This window comes from Rhamphochromis sp. 'chilingali' (assembly GCF_963969265.1).
Source record: "Rhamphochromis sp. 'chilingali' genome assembly, chromosome: 21".
In the NCBI taxonomy this organism is placed as follows: Eukaryota; Metazoa; Chordata; class Actinopteri; order Cichliformes; family Cichlidae; genus Rhamphochromis; species Rhamphochromis sp. 'chilingali'.
Genome location: NC_137949.1, coordinates 4,186,173 through 4,210,103, shown reverse-complemented (window position 1 = coordinate 4,210,103; position 23,931 = coordinate 4,186,173). Strand labels below are relative to the sequence as shown.

Genomic DNA, 23,931 nt, shown 5'->3' with positions numbered 1-23,931 from the left:
CATCATCATGAATTCCCTCCTACTTACTGTTTTGCTTCCACCAAGATAAAAATCACACTTCCTGCACAGCTCTCCCTCTCTCAGGAATAGTTTCCCATCTAAAAATCTGTTTTCTGCATTATTTGCTTGCTTATCACCCCACTGCCGTTGTTTACAGCGCTGTCGGCCGCTGTTTCTTTTTTCCTTTTACTTACTTCGGAAAAGAAAACCTAATTTCTGCTGTTCAGTATGCTACTGAACAAATTAAAACTTTTTAAAATTATGCAAAATTGCAAAACCCTTAGCTGTGTCTCTAATAAAACGAATCGAATCGATTCAGGACCTTGTGAATCGGAATTGAATCGATTCTAGAAATCAGTGACGATACTCAGCCCTAATAGATAACCTTTCAATCTTCACTAGTCACCATCTACAGCACGCATGAAGAACTGTAATAACTTTCAGAATTTAATTTAAAAAAAGCTAAATTAAATTCAATGCTTTATTCTGAGCTCCAGGAAGACTTTTATGAGACTTACTGCCAGACATCAGGTAGATGCCGTTGGGATCCACGGCCAGGCTGGTCACTGCATCCAGATGAGCCACCATGGCATGAATCACTTTACCTGCATAGAGGACACAAGGCACACCTAAGCACTTCCAGAAGGACTCGTTTTTCTCAAGTCAAAATAATTCTGAGTCACTCTGTACACAGTGTCTGTGAAGTGGGAGCTGTGAAACCTGATCTCACCAATCAGGCTCACCATCTTTGGAGTGATGGACACAGCTGGGGAGTAGCTGCAGACTGACCTGACTTGTTATCAAAGAATTTGATGTGTCGATCTTCATGAGCAGTGATGGTTACTGGAAGCGTGGGATGACTCACCACCTTATTTATATGATTTGACCCCGACAGAGCTGAGGAGGGAGAGAAAGGGATAACACTGTTTACTGTCCTCAAAAACCCATCACACACCTCATATCTGTTCATGGTTGTTTGTGCTCTTACTGCCATCTCCCTGTCCTTTGAGCACAAGTGCTTGCTGGGAAGTTTCCAGGTCATACACAACCACGTCTCCGCTATTAAAGGATGCCACCATGTGAGCAGGGTCACAACCATTGAAGTCCACTGATGTGGGGATCCCATGCTCTGTTGACAGATGTAAACATCAGCAAGTCTGTTCAAACTCCCTCCTGCAAAGAAGCGCACCCTTTTTCTTCTTCTTACCATGGTTTGTATTGAAAGTGCTAATGCAGGGGTTTTTCTCTGTTGGGTTCCACAGCTTCACTGTTCCGTCGGCCGAGCAGGACAGGAGGCGGTTTTTGATACCGCTGTATGCCAATCCCCACACAGCGTCCGTGTGTCCTAACCAGGAACCTGCCAGGACGCTTGGATCTGATTGGAAGAGAGATAAGAAATGAGAGGGGCCTTCTGTTTTTATAACTGTACATTCATCTAACTGACAAATATTCCCAATTGAAAGAGAAAACTTTAACAAAGGGAAGACATTTTTGGTGTCTTTGTAAGGTTTTGTGAAATAAAATGTTCCCGAAAAATTGTATTTTTCCCCAAGTAAAGACATCTTTTTAAAATCCAGCATTTTGTTCAGAAAGTAAAGACATGAGGAAAGCAGCCTTAATAGGAGCAGACCTAAAAGAAAAACATTCAAACTTGGGAACCGAAAAGAATAAAACAAAAAAAGAAAAAGAAATTTTTTGGGGATAGCAGAGCCATGTGAGGTAATCTAAGAAATCTATATTTTTGAAAAAACAAGGAGATCATTATGAAAGGAGACAACCGGTTTACTTGTTTTTTTTTTTGGCTGTTACCATAACAAGTCGCCACAGTGGATCATCTCCCCATTATTAGTATACCCTTCTGCTACACCAGCCCTCTGCATGTCCACACTCAGCATGAATCTTCTCTGTGGTCCCATTTCCTCCTGCCTAGCAGCTTCATTTTCAACGTCTTTTGTCCAATATATCCGCTGCCTCTCCTCTGTGCATGCCCAAACATCTCAGCCTTGTCGCTCTAACTTTTCATATCTGCCCAACCTGAGCCGTCTCTGCCATCTTCAGCTTGGCCTCTCCTCTTTTTGTTAGCGCCACTCGAAACTATAGCAGGGCTCACTACTACTTAAACCTTTTCCCTTTCACTTAGTGAAATAGTGTGTACCATAAGTGTCGTAGGGATCAACATTTGAGCTGGGGATGTTCCACCACTGGATGGTTGCGTCAAGACCACCACTAAAACACTGTTCACCACTGGAGGTCATCGCCAATGACAACACTGGTCCACTGAAGACAGAAAAGAGCATCATCACCAGAGGTTTGATAAAATACATATATTTACGGATGATGTCAAGTGCAAACACGTAACCTCGACAGTCATTTAATCCTGCTGGTTACTGAGATCTCTCACTTACACTCACAAAGAGTGTGAGTGAGATCAACATCTAGCAAGTTTAGACATGAGCAGTGAAAAGACCTTTATAACTATAATATACCAAAAATGTTCTATAAATCTAGTTTGTCCAAACATGATACTGATAGTTTTTAGTTTGTTAAAGACATTTTCTGATATTTTAATCAAATTCTTTTTTTTTTTAAATATTAAAAAAAACAAAACAACTTTTCAGACATATTTTAATACAGTTTTTATTTTGATTTAGTGTTTTATTTGCATTTTAGTTATTTTTAATTCTACTATTATCTGGCAATTTGGTCCATTAAATTTTCCAGATTTTTTTAAACACTTTTCTGTTACTTTATAACAATTTTTTCCTGGTGTTTGACTTACATTTTCTCAGACATATTTCCTGCTGCTGAGATTATTCTCATGCTGTAGCTACAGGGTGCCTGTCAGTCTTAATCACTACTAATGCTCATTTATTCATAGCTGCTGCCACTAAAAAGCATCATTTCTGTCTTCCTGCCAACAGCAGTTCACCACAGGTCTGAAATTACCTTTTAAAAAAAAAAAACAAAAAAAAAAAAACAACTCACTTTTTTTAAATATTACTTGTGTCACTTAAAACGTGAAGAAATCTGATGTAACTTGAAAAAGTTAAAAACACCATGGAACCTCAACCATCAAGTCAAATAGAGCCTTAGACACACTGTGTGTGTTTGGATACATACACATGGGCTCTGAATGTGTAGATCGGTTCCACATCGAAAGAGGCACTTCTGGAAAAAACAAACAACAACAACAGTGAAATAAACAAGCAGATTGTTACTTCATCATCAAACAGACTCTTCTTCAACTCTGTTACAGGCAGCAGTGACTGTTTTTCACTGTACGACAGTAAGTCCTGAGGGGTATTATTTAAAGGGATTATTTGTAAGACACTGACACATCAGAAGCTTGTGGTGTGAGTTTGATCAGAATAGTGCCATGGAAACGCAGTGATGAGGAGAAAATGAGATGCTAATACTGAAAGGATCTGCCAGGTTTGTAAGGAGAGGATTTTCCTCTGAAGCAGAGTGAATAAAAGCTTTTCTATGTGATGAGGAAATACTGTCCATGCTGAGCGTTCTTTTCTCAACCGACTGAACTTTTTCTTCTTTCTTTTTTTAAAATTTAGGATACCCTTTAGAAAATGATTTTTGCTTTGATCACAGCTTTGCAATGTTGCCAGTATTTCAACCAGCTCTGAGGTCTTCACTGCAAATGGTTTCCAGAAGCAACCGTTGCAACAAGTTAATCACTGGAAATTCTTTCTTCAATACAAGACCATCACTTAGGTTGTGTTAATGTAATGCTGGTATAGAGCAAACAGCCTTATTTAACTATTGCAGTAATCCCAGTCATGGCAAGAACTGTTCAGCTAAGAGAAACAAGCATAATCATGCTGTAACTAGAGAAGGTCCCATTGGGATCACAGCAGCAAAGACTAAGGTGTTCAGGTGCTGGCTATTTAAGTAAAGGCAATGTCTTATTTTACATAAACAAAGTCATCCAGGTCATTGTAGTCTAAGGAGCTTGAAAAGAAAAGAGTCTGGACTTCTTTAGGTTTCTTTGAAAACGTTTCACCTCTCATCCGAGAAGCTTCTTCAGTTCAGAACTGAAGAAGCTTTTCTTTCCAAGCTCCTCAGACTATATATTTTGGTGTAATTTATGCCAGAGTCTTTTGATTATTCTGGTAGTTCTGCTTGGAGGTTTATGTGTACATCTGGTGTTACTCTACTTTTTGGCAGGGACAGTCTTGGTGAGGTTCCACAGTTTAAGGGTGTGATCCTCGGACACGGTGACCAGGCAGGGCTCAACGGGGTGAAAGTCCAGTGCTCGGACACCATCGAAGTGGCTCCTTAGCGTGTACTTGGGGTTCCATGTCTTCCTGAACGAAGACTCCTTACTGGACGGCAGCTGAGGAAAAGAAGATGTCAATGTTAGGGCAATTTCTAAAGAATGTTTGAGTTTTAAACTGCAGCTTAGTTTTTTTTTTCCCTTACATCATAGCCATAGTCTGTTTCATCGTTGGTGACTGTGAGGTCGGCAAGGTCACCCAGTCCCAGCACGCTCTCCAACACATCATCTGACCCCCCAAGTAAGAAGGACTTCCCCCCGCCAGTAGGAAATGGTAGAGGCTCCGCTGAAGAGTGAGAGGCTTTAATAAACACACTGTACCTCTCTATTACAAGATTATATTCATTAGCTGTTGTCATAATGATTTTACAGCCACACAATTCATTAATTGGAAAAATAATCATCAATAATTTACAATTTGCATTTGTTTATTTAAGGTGAATATCATTCAACAGACAGAGCAAAGGACACAGCCTTCATATATTTACAATCAGTGGGATTCATGTACATCTCTTACCCCACTCTGTCCCGTCTCCGGAGCTCCGAGCCTCACCCGCCCCTTCTCCATCCTCAGCCGTCACCAAGAAGTCAAACTCCTTTAGAGCCTCCTCTGTGTCGGCATCATCCTCTGACGCTAAGCCCTCGTTTCCCACCTGAAATAGCAGGAGAGGAAAGAGAGAAAAAAAACAAAAAACAAAACACAAGTTAAGAATTAAGGAAGAGGTGTTGAAGGACGGCAGAGTAAAGGAAGGAGGTACAGGGGAAAAGAACAACAGTGGTGATTTAAAAGGGGCTGCCTGCTCTCTGTTTACCTTGGTCTTATGTTTCTTGGCTCTGTGATGTTTGTCAGTGGTGATGTCATCCATCAGGTCCCCCTCCTCATCATCGTCTTCATCGCTGTCTTCTGTGTTTTCCAGAAAGTTAAAAGTCTCCAGAACATCACCTGGACTCCTGGATATAAACACCAATGTTGTTACACTTAAGTTGTCTGCTGGGTTGTGTTTGTGCTTGCACTGTCAGTGTGGTGGGAGATGTCACACTGGGGAGACTTGGCTCCTTTTCATGTGAAAGCGATATTAGGTTAGGTTTGGGTTCGGGCCCACTATCTTAGGCAAAGGCTAGGTCATGGTTATAATAACTTAAGGCAAATGTTAGATTCAGATGTAGCTAGAATAATATAAGCACTGACCCACTGACCAGCATGAGAGGAAGGGGATGTGGTGCTGCTCATGTTGAGATGGTAAACACAACAGTGGACAGTGAGAATCCATGTTTTACAGTGGGGCATGAAACAAAATCAAGCCTTGAGAGCAAAGAAATGAAGCTTGATGCTGAATTAACTTATTATAGATAGGCAAGTAAGCAGTTTGTTACAAAGGAACTACCAATTTGTGTTTGTTTTGCTGTTTTATGTTTTTTGTTACTGGAGCGGTTTTCACAAAAGCTGAAATCAGTAAAGTACTGGCTAGTACTGCATGTGAACAGCTGTGCGTGTGTCTGTACCTTTTGTCCTTGCGGCGCTCGGTCCCATTGATCAGGTGCTGCAGGTTCTTGTTCTCCACAGATCCATTCTGCTCTGAGCCCGACAGGCCAAGCAGAGAGCGAACCCTCTGAGTACGAACGTCCAGGATGGTGTCTGTGTATCCGACTTCCTGTAGGTACCTGACCGCCAAACAAACACGTGCACACTGTAAACTACACATCATTTGGTCAAATACTGATTTTTGTTAACAAATTAATTCAAAAAATTATTTCAGCATTTTGCTTCCACTGCAAATACAAGTGCTCAAATGTTCTTACTGTCTGAGCAGCTGTCTTCCTTGTTTCCAGGTGAGCTGACTGTTGGCATGAACAGCAGAGACCTCTGAATCTTTGGTGTCTAAGGACAAAAACAGAAACAGTGATTTATACAGCACTGCCTGCTGGACACAAAACAGAGATGGCTTTCATCAGTTGTATTTAAAGCTGTGAGTTAGTTCAAGTCTAAGAAGAAAGGTCAGGAGTCCATCAATCAATCCATCTTCTTGTGCTTATCCAATTCCAATTAACAATTAACATTTTAAAGAACTGCGTATGATGAGGGATTTACATCACAGTGTTTAATGCTCATGTGTTTCCGGTTTATTACAAAACCCCACTAACTGCATGTCTTTAAACTGTGGGAAGAAGCCCGAGTACCCAGCGAGAACCCATGCAGATACAGCATGAAAACTCCAAACACAAAGACCCTGGCCAGGTGACTGATTTGAACGCAGGAGTTTCTTGCTGTGAGGCGACAGTGCTAATCGTTGCACCACCATGCTGCCCAGGGGCTAAGAACCTACATCTTTTATATGCAGTCTACAAAAGGCCACACTGAATATAAAGCATGTGTACAATGAGAGATTAGTGGAGGGGAGTATGACATCATACCTGATTCAAAACTTGGCATCTTCATTTCTCCTTGGTTTAGCTCTGTTCCATATTTTAACTTGTGGTATTTTGCTCTGAAAATGGAAAAAAGAGAAACTAATCATCAACCAATCAATTGACATGGTTAAAAATTAAAATTAACATAACATATTTTTAATGCATATTTTCTGTCACCCCCAAAACAGTGAAAAAAGCTCAAAGTGTGTGGTCTAAGAGAAGGGAAACAGATTTCCACCATAGCAAAAGTGAAAATGTAAATGGCTTAAACAGATGAAACTAAAAGAAGGCTTTGGCAGATTCTTTATCAGTGAAACAGAAAGAATCTGAAGTATACAAATAATCTATTACATCACTAGTGCACAAAAGCAACCCAAGAATCACAGAACGAAGCAGTAATTTAACAGCAGTCTGAAGCAGAACTATAGAAAGCTAATTAACTTTGTATTCAAACAAATTAAACATATCCCTTTAATACACTAGTCCAGGTTATTTGGTATATTAACTTCTGTGCTCTATATTTCAGAGTACCTGTGCTGCTTGGAAAATAAGCAAGTGGCAGACACTGAGACGACACACCCAAAGACAAACTTCTAATCCATCACAACATAACCCTGACAAGCTATCCAAGCATGCCAATGACTGTGAATGAATTAGCCTTCTGCAAACTGAAGTGAAAGACTCAGCACAGTGAAATAAAAGTATTTGCTCCTTTCTTGACTTCTTTGTTGGGTTTTTTTTGCATGTTTGTCACAAGTTTCAGATTGTTGAACAAATTTTGATATTAGACAGCCCTCGTACAAAAAACAAAACACCGTTTTAGATGATGATTTTACTGAAAAAGTTATCCAAACCTACCGGGCCCTATGTGGAAAAATGAATACTGTATTTTCCGCACTATAAGGCGCACTTAACATCCTTTAATTTTCTCAAAAATCGGCAGTGCGTCTTATAATCTGGTGCGCCTTATCTATGAATTCTGGCTGTGTTTACTGACTGTAGCAATGGGAATTGCATTTACCTGTGTGTTCCACCCGGAGTCTCTGCTTCTCACCTTCCGGTGTTACACTCTCAAGACTCCGGGCGGAACACACAGGTAAATGCAATTCCCATTGCTACACTGACCTCGAGCGGATTTTATGTGGTACACGGCGCTCAAAAATCTGTCAAAAAATGTTTTAGTAGGACTTTGCTAAGCTACGAAGCTGCACCGCTTGATGAATTGTCTGAGCGTTATGGCTACCGTAGTCAGGAGCCTTGCGGCTCATAGTAATCTGGGTCCAAAACTCCGTCCATGTCAGGTCCCAAACAAACACTGTGTAAATTCTTTCATCTTTAATAAAATGATCAGTGTTGCTGCTTTACCAGGTGTATCAATTAAGTTAAACATCCAGGCATCCATGAAAACAGAATTTATTAAATTAAACGGAGTTAGAAGTTAGCAGGAAGTTAGTAGATAGTTAGCTCGTTGGTTTTGCTAGTTACCTTAACATGGTATATCATGTTCTGACAGAGATTTCTGGAAAAAAATAAAACGTACAGCTCTGCTATCACTTCCAACATGAATGTAGAGAGAAAGCTACACAATAGTGATGTTTGTAGGATTACTGAAGTTGGGCTAGATGGTATATAATGCTGTGCTAGTGATCGCTAGCGACACCGCTATGTTAGCATACCAAAGCATAAAACTGAACCTGGAGAATGAACGCTAACCTTTTTCCACTTTTTTTGACAAATGCAATCGCCTGGAAAAGTGCTGTAAACGGACCAAACTTCAGTAGGAGAGAACAACTGAGATAGTCCAGCCACAATATGAGGTTAGTCATTAATGTAAGATAAGATAACCTTTATTAGTCTCACACGTGGGAAATTTGTTACAGCAGAAAGTGGACAGTGCAAAGTTACATAGCAAAAATTAGAAAAACACTGGAATAACATATACTGTTGTTCCAGCGTTTATAGAGCAGCTACCAGAGAATTCAACATTAATGAATTAATGGTATGGAAGTGGAGGAAGCAAGCGGAATGAGTTGAGTAAAGTTTGACTTTTCTGACTGATTTGTTTAGTTAAATGCGCTTTATAATGCGGTGCGCCTTATGTATGAACACAGACCCGTTTGTCGACAGTGCGCCTTATGGTCCCATAAATACGGTAGTCCTCTAACAACGGGTTGGGCGCCAGTTTAGCTCAGTCAGATGAGCAGGCGACCATATGCCGCATGGCTGAAAGTGGCCGGCCCAGGTTCAAGTCCGACCTGTTCCCCTTTGCCGCATGTCTTTCCCTCTCTCTTTCCCTCCACTTTCCTGTCGATGTTTGCTGTTTCTATCCAATAAAGCCAGTTAAAAGGCAAAAAATTATATATTTAAAAAAGAAAAAACCCTAATAATTGGTTGTGCAACCCTTAGCAGCAAAAACTGGCAATGGATCCTTCCCACTGTGGAGGAATTTTGGTCCACTATTTTTTAGCAGAGTTGTTTAAATTCAGTCACATTGGAGGGTTTTCTAGCATGAATGACTTATTTAGCAAATCAGATTTAAATCCGGAGTAGTCCGCTCAAAAACTTTGATTTTATTTATGGGTTTGTTTGTTTTCTTGTTTTTATAAAGTCATTCAGAGGTGGGCTTGCGTGTGTGTTTTTGGATCATCGCATAAGCCAAGTGGGATGAATTGATGGCTGGAAACCAGGATTTTCTGGTACAGAGCACTTTTCATGATTCTGAAGCAGTAAAGCAGCCTCAGACAATCACACTACCATGTTTGACTGTTGATGATTTATGACATGCTGCGTGAGTTTTACAGCAGATGTAACAGGACACAAACCTTCAAAAAAGTTCAAATTTTGTCTCATCAGTCCACAGAGTATTTTCCCAAAAGTCTTGAGAATCATCAAGATGCTTTTCGCACATGTGAGACGAGCCTTTGTGTTCTTTTTGGCCAGCAGTGGTTTTCTCCTTGGAACTCTTCTATGGGTGCAATTTTTACCCAGTCTCTTTTTTATTACTGAAACCTGGACACTGATTTTAACTGTGGCAAGTAAGACCTGGAGTTGTTCTGGGTTCTTTAGCAGCTTCCTGCAGGAGTGTTGTTGCCCTCTTGGAGCCTGGATGTGGCTAGTGAAATCAAACGCAGATTTCCAAAAAATGCGGTTAATCTCTGTTACTTTATGATTTAACAAGGGAGGCAAATACTTTTTCAAACAGGTCAACTTTGTGACAAAACTGTATATTGTACATACTTGGATTATCTTTGTCTGGTATAACAATTTGTTTGATCTTCTGAAACATTTAAGTTTGACAAACGAGGAAAAAAAACTCACTAAGAAATAAAAAAGGCAGCAAATATTTTTTCATGGCACTGAAAATAAGGAAATTAAAGATCTAACGGGATTTTTTTTTAAAGATCAGCAGTGATCTAAAGTTATAGTTGGTAGCCTTCAGTGTGAAGTCCAGTTTAACCCCTACGGATCACCAGCAATTCAACTGAATTTTATTTACACAGCACCAGTTAACAACAACACAATTCACCTCAAGACATGTTATATTGTAAGGTAAAGAGACCCTCTAATATATTATGAAGATTCTGTGTCTTACCTTTCCTGCTTTAATGCATATTCTAACATTTTTATTCTTCTAACCAGGTCATGCTTCAGGTTTTCCTGGCCCTTCCTCTCCCCCTGCAAGAAGGCTATCCTCGCCTGGAGAAACATACAAACAAAGCATTAATGAGGAGTTCAGTTTACAGTATAATTATTCATTTAAAATGTTTAAAAACCTTTAATTACAGGATGAAACATGTCAGTACGTAATAAAAATCTCTTCTTTAATGGAATTTCAGTGATGATTCATAATCTGACCATAAACCCGCACTGTACTGCAAATTTACCCACATATTAGAATATTTCTTTTGTTTTGCGTGGAAACTCAAAGACAAGAAAGAAAGATGATGATCAATTGGAATTACTAGACTCTGGACTCTTTTTGACCAGTGAAGTCCTCTCACCTGTCAGAAAGCAATGCTTCCTGTCTCACTAACCACACCTGTCTGTCAGTCAGTCCAGCAGCTGCTCTTGAAACCCAACACTAATAGGTCCCAAGAGCCATTTATACACAGTGTTCTCTGCCAGCGTGCCCATATTGACATGGCCTGGTAACAGGAAAACCAAAGGTCCTCCCCCAGATTGAAAGAGACAGCCAGAGTGGGAAGGAGAGAGTGGTCAGGGGTAAACTGGGATGTGAGAAAGAAGATTACATAACAAACCACACTATTTCAGCCTCGCTATGATTGGCCAGCTCTATGACTGACAGCCACAGCTCCACGGCAACCCCCGAGATCACTCTGACATACCAGAATATGTGCGTGAGAGTGTGTTAGATGGTATAAGCTGTGAATGCATGCACGCAGCGTTACAAGAACGGCACAGTGTGCTTCTTCTGTTCCTGGTGAACTCTGAAATAGGAGAAGTGTGTCGCTGCCTTCTGCTTAATTTATGCTAGTACATTTATTTCCATTTACATATGTATTTGCCTGTAGGGAACTACCAAAAGGGGTTTTTCAGTCCCGGCAAACTTGTTCCCATGCAGTCCTCTGAAAATCCCAAACTATAATGTTGGAAAAAGCGACAGCAGAGTTCACCCTGACTGGATGAAATGAGGAAAAAGAAACCCTAAAGATCATAAAACACGGTATGAAAAGTGCAGACACTGGTTATGGTGGACACTTTTCATTGTTTTTAACGCTCAGTTTCACTTCAGCTTTTGGCATGTTAAAGAGCATAAGACAGACTGCTTGTATCATCCATTTTCACTCTTCAGGACTACTTGTCAACTAGTGATGGGATTTCTGGCTCTTTTCAGAGAACCGGCTCTTTCGGCTGCCAACCGGCTCTTCAGGTTGTTTTGTTGCTTTAATTAATTTATTATTAACAACAATATAAAATTATGCACAAAAGGAATTACTAATGTAAAAACAAAAAAAACAAACAAAAAAAACCACGTGGTTTAAAAAAAAATAAAAAATACGGTGGCCTAGGGCTGTTCGATATAACGATATATATCGGATGACGATATAAAAACGTCTATCGTTTCATTTTACGCTATCGTTTGTTTCGTGGTGTCGCAAAATAAACTGTTTACAGCAATATTTTTTCACCGTTTTGATGGTCACTGTAGTGGCTATATTAATTTCTTAAAGTTCTCTCTTTCTCTTATATTCAATATAACCACACTACGGACGGACAAGCGCCTGTCTTTATGCGTTGTCGTTAGCAACAACGACGGTAACACCATCACGTGTCCGCTTGTTTATGTTCCACATAAACCTTTCACAATAAAGCTCAAGATCCTGTTGAGACTTTTCAAAATAAACTGAATCACGTGAAAGAGCAGATTATTTACAGATGAGAAGTAAAAAAGAACCGCCAGGTGCTAAAAAATAAACCTTAGACTCAAACGTTAGAACAGGCTTTTCCCCGCAGCACGCTGTGTAATAAATACAAAGAAAACGGCGGCCGTTACAACTTATGTCTAAAAATGTATCGTTTCATGTATCTGTTAAAACACTCAACTCCAGCTACATGACGCGCAGCTGGAAACACTTCCCGCAAGTCGAGCTGCCTGAGATTCACAGAATTTACAGAAAATGTTACATTTTTGTGATTTATATCGTTATCGGGACGATAAAATTCTTATATCGGGATATGAGATTTTGGTCATATCGCACAGCCCTGCGATGGCCCCTACAGACAAAGCACGTACAAACTCCAAAAACCACGTACAAATTCCAAAACACATTTCTAGCATTAACTGAACTTCCAAAACAGAGCTACCTAGTTCACTTAAATTACACAATTGAAAGCATATGTGTATTGTTTGTGTATTTATACACAAGCACTCATATATATTCAAATAATTTTTAAAAAAAAGTTAATTTACGTGGTCGTTGGTACTTCCTGGCTTGTGTAGCCACTAGGTAACAAAAGCTCAACACTGCTCCTAGCATCCTGGAGCACTTCTGTTGTGTTTTGGACGTGCTTCGGGGTTTGCACGTGTTTTGGAGTTCGTACGTGCTTTGTCTCTAGGGCCCAACGCAAATATACTTTTATTTATTCACTCCACATAAAATGTGGAGTGAATAAATAAATCATATAATACAAAAAACAACTATTTACATTTCAACTTTTAGCTATTTAAATTCTCAGCTTTTTCCTTTTAAACAAATTTAAAGTGAAACAACACAAAACACTGCAAACCCCAACCCTATAAAATATCAATTAAAATATGAAAACAAAAAGAAGATGCACATTCTCTATTCTATATAACAGGTATAAATATATTGTGACACAACCCTAATACATATTCAATAGGAAATTAAGAACTTGCAGTTAAATTCAGGGTTTCCCTTAACTTTCAGAGGTTGCATGAGTGATATGATAGATGTATGTCCATCTCTCAGCAAAGCTACTTCATGGCTACAAGTAGGGGTTTGTAGCCATAGCTACATTAGCCATACTTCTTATCCTGAACTTAACAATCATGTTGGTTCTCTTTATTGTCTGTCTGTCAACACCTGTTTGTATCTGATGTGGATCTCTGCTGTGCTATGATGTGGAACATTATGCTAGTAGTGAGTCTACACAGAGACAGGCTTTGATTTAGTTTTTTTCAAAACAGTTTACATTATCTTGATAAGCATGTTGTCACTGAATAATGGAACAACGATGCAAAGATTGCTTTCTACACGTTTAAGCCCGTTGAACAGGTTTTTCTTTAAAAAGGCTTATTTTGTTTTTAGACACAAAGGCTCTGACTGCACTTGAAAAAAACAAGTTTAACCATCTTTCACTTCACCTTGGTTCACTTTTTGCTGTGCTACCGCTTCTTTGCTGTCTGTCATTTTGTTTATGGGTCAGAGAGACAAAATTTCAAGCCAAAACACCGCCAAAAGAAAACTCTGCAGCAGTGTTTTGTCTAATTTAAGTGCCTCGAGTCCTGCACTTGATTTATAATTGGGGAGATACAACAACACTGGGCTCGCATTTGAGCTCCACAGACCACATGTTTGGACAGTGAGTGTCAGCACTTGGCATGTGTAAATATAATTGCTCTTATTTTCTTTTTTAAGGCAGACTGTCACAGTGTGTTCACTGCACAGCTTCACATATACACTATATGTTAATTAGGTGGTTTTTCAAAGGAAGGTGGAAATTGTTATCACCATGGCCTCATCCGGGCAGAATGCAAAGAAAACAGCCATCAATTAGTTGCCATATATCTGAGTTTATTTCAGTGTAATTGGTGATAATTTAAAGGAAGACACATGTGGACTGCTAAACTCTGAAAGAGTAAACAAGGTTCGACTGTAAGTTACTAACTTAAGAATAAAGTTTTAAATTTAGAAGAACAAATCAAACTCACCTCAGCTGCCACCGAATGTGGGAGTGAAAAGAGGGAGCTTAAAGTGAGTTCAGTCCTTATATTATGTGTGCCACGTGAGTTCAATTAAGGGACAAACTCCAGAGTCAATCAGTGGTGAGAAAGCAAAAGAGGTAAGTCTGGTGAGGCGAGGGAGAGTGAGAAAAATGGTAAATAGAATAAGAATCTTTACAACACTATACAAGATTGAACCACTCTTTCTTAATCTTTGATTTCAGGTGTTTTTAATCCATTGCCACAGGTGTATAAAAGCCCCTAGTCATGCAGTCTGCTTTTAAAAATATTCAGGAAAGAATGTAATTCTAAAGAGCTTATCAAATTTGCATGCCATCACTACAACAAATCAGTTTGTGAAACATCTAGTAGGGAAGAAATTTCACAATCATCTGTAAGTGGCAACATACAAGCTGCAAACATTTAGAAACTACAGCAACTCAGCCAAGAAGGTGTGACAGCACAGGCACACAGAGCATAAAATTAATCAGAGCTCTGATGACTCACTAACTGCAGAGTTCTAAACTTCCTCTGTCATTAACATCAGCACAAAATCTGTGTGCCCAGAGCTTTATAGCATGGCTTTCCATAGCAGAGCAGCTCCTGTATATAAATATGCATTGTGTAGGTGCCCCTTTTGTCCGTATGGTGTAGCAATGACTGCTGGAAGGTTAAGGTTAAGATAAAAGCGAATCCAGGTTTATGAAATTGAGATGTAATGTTTAAATGTGAAAACACACACACACACACACACACACACACACACACACCCCCCCAGTCTGGGTTAGAATCATGTCTACGTAAGCACAATGTATCAATGGACAAATTATTACTGCTATGTTTGCTGCTGCAACCGTAAGCTGATTAGGCAGAAATTTTTAACCACTTTCATAAGCCAAACTGTTCTATTGGATATCTAAAACATTTTTAAAAATTAAAAATCAGAACAACAATGCTGGAAGGAAAGTATATATATAAAAACTGACCAGTCTACTAATTTCATATTGTACCATTTTTGTGCAATTACCCTTGCCATATTTGTAAAAGGTACTGGTTTAACTTCTTATACTCATAATTAATGCTATATACACTTAACCAAATAACAAATTCAATATTTTATCAAATCCAGCAATTGTTCCTTGCTGGAACAGAACTGGATAAGACTTTGATTCTGATTTTTTTTTTTCTTTTGTTGAAACGTCCACAGTCATAGTTGTAGGTAGGATTACCCTCACACTGCTTGTATTTTTACAGAGAGACTTCAGACTAATTAGAAAATATCCTGCAGTTTGTCTTTGTTGTTGATCACATTAATCTGAGAAAGGCTGCTCCTCAAGGCCAGTTCACTGGATGTGTACAGGTCACAAAACCCCTTCCAACCAGTGCACCTGGTGTGCATGAATCAAACGCTCCTTAGAGACCAAGGTGAAGTCAGAGTACTGGGGTGATGATGACAAAGGTGTGTGCGTGTGTGTGAAATGAGCTCATTGACCCAGATTTGCCACACTGACAGATAAGACTGGTCTGAACATGGGGGTTGGGGGCATCGGTGCAATTCTTCTGAACAACTGTATGACTGAGAGACACAGATTTGTACTTGTTTCCTTTGTGAGAACACTTACTGACAACCTGTCTTTAAGACTTTTAAGCAGAACCCAAAAAGATCTCAACCTTTTAAAGTTGTGGAGAATGACCAAAACATCCACAGGATCCAGAAATATCCTCACTGAATGTTTTGAGAAACAAGAACAGGTCAAAGACCAGAGGAACTCTTCAATCCTGCCTCTTCTAACATAAATGATAACTTAACTAAAAATTATATTACAGTTTAAAAAAAAAAAAAAAAAGGTCACAGATCGTTCAATCATGTTTATGACTGACAGGTATTTGGATCTCAGTCTGTGTGTGTGTGTGTGTGCGCATGTGTCAGTTATTTCGGGCTTGTCTACTTTTAGTGTCCAGCTGGGATCAGGCTGTCAGAGCAGGTCCCAGTAGGCCAGGCTGCTACAGCCCTGTCCTCTATATCAAAACATGGAGTTACCATTGCCCTGCCCCAACTACTGCTACTCTCTCTCCAGGTAAAGAAGACGACCTTTGACCTGATCGTGATCAAAACTCATGGGTTTAGTAACGTCTTGTGAGCAAAGATCAGATTGAGTTCTACAAAGTCGCAGAACCACAGAACAAAGGCAGCAAACAGCTCACATATTAGGGCTGCCACAAACGATTATTTTGATAGTCAACTAGTCACCGATTATTTTTGCGAATAGTCGACTAATCAGATCATGCATCCATTGGACGTAAAACGTACAGCTTATTGCACCAGCAGCATCTGCTCTTATATAACTATCATTAGCTTACAGCTTGAAGTGTTTAAGGTATGTGCTAATTAAAAATAAAGACAAGATGAGAGTTTATTAAATTTTAATGACATTTGCAGATTGTTTCGGTGAAGTTTAATAAACTCCTTGCTATCTAAAATATAACAGGACACCGGAGTATATTCTCGAGCATCTCACACTTCTGATAATCTGTTGTCTGCTTGACGTTTATTAGGCTGTGTAAAAACTATAACTTTAATCTCAGCCAAACCGATTTACTCAGGAATAAATAAAATACTAAAAAAAAAAAAAAAGCCAAGCAATACCATTTTTAAGTTATCTAGGTGACTTATATTACATGTTTAACCTGAGTAGCGAAAGACAGCGGTGGGCTTGAAAACGATTTGCCGGGAGTCCAGTGTTCTCACCGGCTCTAGTGAGCCTTGAACCCCGGCTTGCTATCGAGCTGGTGAGACGTCTGTTACCCACATAAAACATCGGAGCGCTTTTGAAAATATGTGGTGTCTTGATAAACTGAGCAGATGTTTGAAGTTTACACAGCTACATTCTCGCCTGAAAATATGTTAAATGTTTATTTTGTGACCTAGAAAGAATAATATGAGTAATATTAAAACTAACTAGCTGCTGCCATTGTTGACAACTGAGCAGGGCCGCGCTACGAATTCTGGGACACAGCTTCTTCTCCATGGCAGCTGGCATCCTTGTACATGCAGTGCTGCCATCTTCTGTTTCAGTCCGTTATTACACTACTTATTCCTGCGTCTTTTGGGATCTTACAAAGCTTCAAACGACGCGTCGACTATTAAATTAGTCTTCGACGATTTTAATAGTCGACTAATCGTGGCAGCCCTATCACATATGTCAGTTTGTTTTACACAACAGCGTTCTTTGTAGGCTTATTTGAATTATTAGGAACAGGTTATCTATATAAAGACAAACTCCAAACTTGCTTTGCCACATATCTTCACATTTGGAGGTTCTGGTATGCAGATCCCTGTGGGGCTTGAGCAGAACAGAATGCAAAAAGGGAAGTGCAAAAGGGAAGCTGCGGAAGGACAAAATTATGCTGCATCTGCAGGTAGATCGCAATCTATCAATTCTGTCCAGTTTATGCAGGAAAACAGGACATAAATTGGACTATGGGTTGTCATGATACTAAAATTTCAAGCTCCATACTGACATCCAGGAAAAAATCTCATACTCAATACTACTTTTAAAAGTAAACAAACAAACAAAGACGGTATTTTATGCTGTTGTTTCTGTCTAGGTGCTGGTTAACTTTTTCACTTTCAATCTGGGTTTTAACACTTAACATAACACTTTGTTTCATCACACCCAAACATTACAATATTATCCCAATACATTGCTAATAATTTGCGATTTTTAGCTTTTTTTTCACCCCCAAATACACACCAAGTTACAAAAATCAAGAGGCGCTTGACTGGCTGACATGCCACGAGACTGTGTCATCAGTCATCACTGTGTGAAGAAGAAAGAAGAAAAAAAATAAATAAAAATCACACAACACTTGCGACACAAGCGACGCAGCGAGCACAAAAACGGCCTTAGCTATTCGTGAGGGCAGCACTGTGGCTGTGTGTCATCTGGAGGAGGCGAAGACAGCACTGTCAGTATCAATATTGCTGCAAATGAGCATATAAGATCATGAGCAATTTTTAGTGTCAATAGTATTTGAGTATCTTTTTCTTTTTGACGACCCTAGATCACATCACTGAACCTGAGAAGACGTCAGAGACACACTTGCTGAATCCATGTCACCAAAACGCAAGTGATTACCACAAAGAAACAACACCAACAGGTTTTTGTTCTCACACTAACAATGTACACTATGAAGTACATTATGAATTTGAATAAATAACACAGAGAAAACAGGAAGTCCTTCCATTTTAACAGTCACAGCCACTAAACTGAAACATTTCTGTTTGTTGCCAACAAATCTGAAGCAGAGTGAAGATTAGGCAAATTAGACCAATAATGGATTAAAAAGCCTGTGTGTGGATTGAGACAGGATTTTAGAACACAGTTAGACACTTATGTTACTGTATAGCTTGAATTGAGACTTGTCTAACATCAAACTGGATCAGAGTTCTGACATCCACAAGTGAAACTGTCTGCCAGGGAGCATTTTATCTTGATGCACTGATCCAGTATTTGGATCGCGAATGGGTCAAATCCTGACTCAAAAACCTGGATCACATATTGGTGACCTGGGCTGGCCCATTTAACTTAGTTGTCTATATGTAGGCATTTCACACCTGTGATGCTGACATTTACGGCTGCAACGATTCATCGAATAATTCGATTTAAAAGAAACTCTTGGCATAAATTCTTTGCTTTGATGTTTCGTTTTAATGCACATCTCAGTAGGCGCCGATGTGTTAAATGATGTAAATGTGAGGGTTTCATCCACATTTGCTGCTAAAACAGACCTGAAATACAAACGTATTCAGGAGCAGTGTGTGAGTAAGAAGTCTGACGTCATTAAGCCCACAGAGCCCTAGATTTAAACAAAACCACCAATAACAACAGCAGCAGGAGAGAGATGGTGAAATCAGGTAGCATGGAAGAAAACGTGTTTCTAACATCCAAAAACAGCAGCGCTGTTCCTGAAATCACCATTAAAATTTTTACTGGGAAAAAGCTAGTGAGTCTTTTATCAAACCACCTGATGAGAAAACTCTGACGTGAAGAAAAACAAACTTTGTAGCTGCTCCATCGAAACTTCGTTGTTTCACACAGAGAAACATCTGCAATAAGCCCCCAGAAGTTGCATTAATATGCAGATGAACAGTTAACATACAATGTGCTCTGTGAGCTATGTAAACTAACTGGATATCTTGTTTTGACAATCACCAAGCTCAAATGAAAGGACAGAAAACAAAGCACAGAAAAATGTCAAATAAACCAGGACCACAAATTTTAAATATTCTGTCTTTTTTACTTGTCTGTTCAAAAGGGTTGTGCATCCTGTAGTTCATCCTAGGGGTGCAACGATATTCGTATCGATATTGAACCGTTCGATACAGTGCTTTCGGTTCGGTACGCATATGTATCGAACAATACAACATTTGTAATTTATTTTATCAACTTTCCTTCCGACGATGCTGTCTGTGTTGAGCGCTCAGTGAATCTGCGTTCGACTACTCCGCCTAGGCTGCACTGTCGAGCGCAGATCCACTGAGCGCTCAACACAGACAGCATAGTCAGAAGGAAGAGCGCAGGGCAAGCTAGCAAGACACATGGACCTCCCCCACCCTCATTCAGATCTGGCGTTTGGAATTATTTTGGTTTTCATGTGACGTATGACCCTGAAGGTAAGCGAGTCATGGACTAAAGTAAAACAGTATGTTGGATGTGCCATGCAATGCTCAATTACATGGGTGGGAGCTAGTGTGTTAGCGCAGTTAGCTCGTTAACGTGTTGGCTGTCTAGCCCCACACACGGGGCGATCGGCGGTAGCTCGTTAACGGAGATTTGCCGTGTTGTGGCGTTAAGGTCATTTCAACGAGATTAACCTGAAAGCACTAGTGGGAACACAACGAATATGACTGCACATTTACGCCGACATCATCCTAGTGCAAAGACCAAAACAACAAGTATGCTACTAACTTTAGCCGAGTCATTTAGACAGCTGTTAGCACATGATTCTCCTTATGCTGCTGAGAATATAGCCCAGAAGAAGCGGATAGTATAGCTTTTATTTTGGAAAGAGACATTTCTCTGTAATAAACTCTCTTTTCCAAAGATGAGTGATTCCTCAATCAGATACAGGGCTTGCAATATCGCTAGCCCGACGTCCTGGAGCTAGCGATTTTTTTCAGTCGGGCTACCAAAATCTATCTCTGCCCTGCCCGTCGGGCTTTTGTAGGAAGGAAAAATATATGTCAATGCTTTTGCATTCTTTCAGAAATGTAGCTGGGTAATTATGTCATTGGCATCTGTGAGCCACTGTCAATATGTGACATATTGAAATCGCGTTTGAATTTGCGCTTGTTTTTTTGCTTTCACTTTGCAATCGTGCGAACTGTGTATAGAGAGCGACAGCACTGATCTGTGAGTGATGATAATTTGCGCACCAATTCCTCTGACATCGTCTTATTAATCATTAGCTTACTATGCAAACATGACAAGTGAAATCTCCCACAGCAAGCTTAAACATGTGAGAGGTTGATTGCGCAGAGAATCGCTGAGCTTATGTGAGTGCGTGTGTAAAAGCAGCAGGATATATATATTTTAGTTCTGCTGAGCCAAATAAGACAGGTCAGGGTGAAGAAGTGACAGCCAAAGAAAAGCTTACCACAAAACGGAGAAGTTATGACAAATCAGACTATAAGGCAAAAAGAAAGTGCAGCTTTATGGTTTCATGGACAAAATAATTTCTGTGGCTGCAATATGACGAACTATATAACCAGGGCTGCACATAAGTGGTCCGCAGGTGCGCATTCGCTGTCAAAATAAAAAACACGCACAAGGGTTAGGGTTAAATTTAAAAACTGTACTTTTGAGTTAAAATATAAATTTATAATTTTAATAAATGAAAAATTAAAAAGGCATGAACATTTTTTTTGTATCGAAAAAATATCGAACCGTGACACCAAAGTATCGAACCGAACCGAACCGTGAATTTTGTGTATCGTTGCACCCCTAGTTCATCCCTACACGGGCTTGGATGAGAGAATAAGAAAATTAAAAAACAACAACAACAACAAAAAATGTGGCTAAAATCTAATCTTCTTACAAGTAACTTCAAAACAACCACATCTAATCATACAAATTCATACGAACAGGGAGAAACTATGAATGAAATCTCAGCCATTTGGGCTGAGCTCTGATTTTGCTGTGGGAGGCATTCCGTTGGTATGTTTTGGGACCATGCAAGCCTCACTCCAAATCAAGACAAGACATCTTTGAGGATCAAAAATGTCTGAAGATGTTCTGGTGATGTTCACATGTGAGGCTAACACCTTACTGAGACACTTTACCGCTTGTTCCTTTACATTTGTCTCCTGTCTACACCATTTCATTCTTTTCACTGTGAGTTCATAGACTGTGGGTTATACTAACTCACATTCATTCATTGACAGTTTGTATTAATAAACCAGCGTCCAATAATTCCTCACTGGCCCCTTCTCCTGCACGCCAAGTTCACACCTCCACTTATTTGTTCCGCTCAAGCTTTATCAGCAGCTGGTATCCACTCTTATCAGGAGCTCTGACAGTCACGCTTAAGGCATCCAGCATCAGTGACGCTGCAATACAAGTTTGACTCTTTGCCAATGGGACGAGGAGAGCGCTCGGGTACTGATAAACATACCAACTCAACAAATAACAAGAACAGAACAAAGTCCAATTCCGAGCTTGCCTGCAAGAAACAATGACGGTCAGTGGTGATAAATTTGATTGATGGTGGCTTTTAATTAACTGGTCCCAAAGTACAAGGCAATCGGTCAAACCCAGAGGTATTTCACAGATATAGACACAAAAGCGTCCACCATTACATAAACTAAGGTAGCTTTTTTAAAATAACACAGGCTTGGTGACACAGCTGCAACTGGATGGGCGTGATTTGTAGCAGCCTGACTGTGAGAGATCTGCTTTCTGCTGTACTTAGTAATAACTATTTATAACTTTAAAACAAACAAAAAAAACCCATCTATTCAATGAATGGTTTTTACTTTTAAGTATCACATATTATTTGAACTGTTCTACATTTTTAAGGTTAAACATTACTGGGGATGAGGAAAGAATTGATACAGGACAGTAATGTGATATTCTGCATTGCAAGGTTATATTGATATAGGGACAAAATCAGTATTTTATTAAATAAAAGTAAAATATTTTGGGAATACTATGAAGAAGAGGTCACAGTTTTACTTGGACTAACAGCAGTCACTCTCAGTAAGTTTGCAAATGGCTGCTGTTTAGTTTATAAATGTAGACAGATTGCCAACATGTTGCCATGAGTCTGAACGAGTCCTTACCAGTGAACACAGTTCGACTCAACTCAACTCAGCTGGCTGCCAGCTAGTTGTATTCTGGTTACATTCCAAAAGAACAGGAAGGTTATCGAGCGCAAATGTAATATTTAAATATGAATTTCTGTCTGTGTAGACAGCAACAGGTGTGATTTTCAATGATTTATCACAGTTTACTGCTGTATTATCAGAAACAGTAGATGTAATTGCCAACCTGTCCCCATTCAATTCCAGACTGACAGCAGACTGAATCCATCTTATAGCAACAATTATACCAGGTGTTGCTATTGACGTTCTCATTTTGCAGCAAATAAATAAATAAATAAATAAATAACTCAAGTGAGACAACTTTATTTTACTGGATAAAAACAAATACTAACAAAGTTCAACTTTGAGGAAATTATTTGCAGTCAAAAAAGGTCACAAATCATAATATATGTTATGGCAATACTCAGTATATCCCAAACAAAATGTTCAAAATTGCAATATCATCATATCATCACTGAGGTATTGTGATAATATTGTATCGTGGGGTGTCTGGTGATTCCGACCTGTATTAGAGCTTTATATAGAACAATGTATGTAAAAAATCTACTTTCGACTGCTTTCCTGTCACAAAGGCTTGATACAAAGAGTTGCCACAGCGGGTAGCTCCACGTTTGATGTCAGATGTTCTTCCTGACCCAACCCAAAAGAGGATTTATGTTGCCGGCTAAAATCAAACCTGTGCCCTTTCTCTTACCATTACACCATTGGAGACACATACAGAGCAGTATTAAATTACATACATTTTCTATGTATTTAATAATTGTGTGAATTAAAACATTTTCTTAAAGCAGGAACTATACAAGTAGCAGGAAACTTATAAAAGCAAATACTATTGTTCAAATAAATACATAGAATGGTTCTGCCATAACCCTATTTGATGGCCTCATGGTGAATACACTCTAAACAGTGGTCATAAATAGCTTCAAGAAACTATTAGTTAGTCCAAGTCTATGTAACACTAAACTGATCTTACATGGATACCTTTCAAAACAGATAAAAGATTTGATAATAACTCATTTATATGTCAATGAATTAGCCTTGTTTATTACAAAACAAAGACACTATTCTTTTTACAAGGAAACCAAAGGCACTCTACACTGGTGTGGATTTAAATAAATCTACATGGTTTAAAAATGTCTTTGTTTTGTTACTTAATGCCACTGATTATCATATTAGTACATGCCACATTCAATAGGTGATTACATTTTATCATCTTAAGTGCATGGGCAGCCCATTTACTGAGGTGAAAGTACTTCTACCACCTGAGACTGTGAAAAACTAGAAATGCTCTCATTTTATCATGCCTGCTAAAAGCTTTGACCTTTTATCTGATTGTCTTACCCTCCTAACTTACAATTGTAACGCTGATAGTTAAGGCCTGCCTTTTATCTTATGATTTTAAAATTCAAGTGTTTTTATTCT

At 39.2% G+C, this 23,931-nt stretch overlaps 1 protein-coding gene across 1 annotated transcript in view; it reads right to left on the bottom strand.

Moving 5' to 3' along the window:
• The window catches only part of strn3 (striatin, calmodulin binding protein 3), a 32,745-nt gene that overhangs the window by 7,534 nt on the left and 1,280 nt on the right, over positions 1–23,931 (bottom strand). The window contains exons 2-15 of the mRNA XM_080869920.1: positions 10,290–10,393; positions 6,701–6,774; positions 6,089–6,167; positions 5,792–5,950; positions 5,101–5,239; positions 4,806–4,941; positions 4,435–4,574; positions 4,170–4,348; positions 3,121–3,168; positions 2,156–2,277; positions 1,208–1,375; positions 989–1,129; positions 790–897; positions 519–605 (exon numbers count right to left, since the gene is read on the bottom strand). Coding sequence (XP_080726046.1) covers positions 519–605; positions 790–897; positions 989–1,129; positions 1,208–1,375; positions 2,156–2,277; positions 3,121–3,168; positions 4,170–4,348; positions 4,435–4,574; positions 4,806–4,941; positions 5,101–5,239; positions 5,792–5,950; positions 6,089–6,167; positions 6,701–6,774; positions 10,290–10,393 — 1,684 coding nt within the window. The remainder of the gene's footprint in view (positions 1–518; positions 606–789; positions 898–988; positions 1,130–1,207; positions 1,376–2,155; positions 2,278–3,120; positions 3,169–4,169; positions 4,349–4,434; positions 4,575–4,805; positions 4,942–5,100; positions 5,240–5,791; positions 5,951–6,088; positions 6,168–6,700; positions 6,775–10,289; positions 10,394–23,931) is intronic.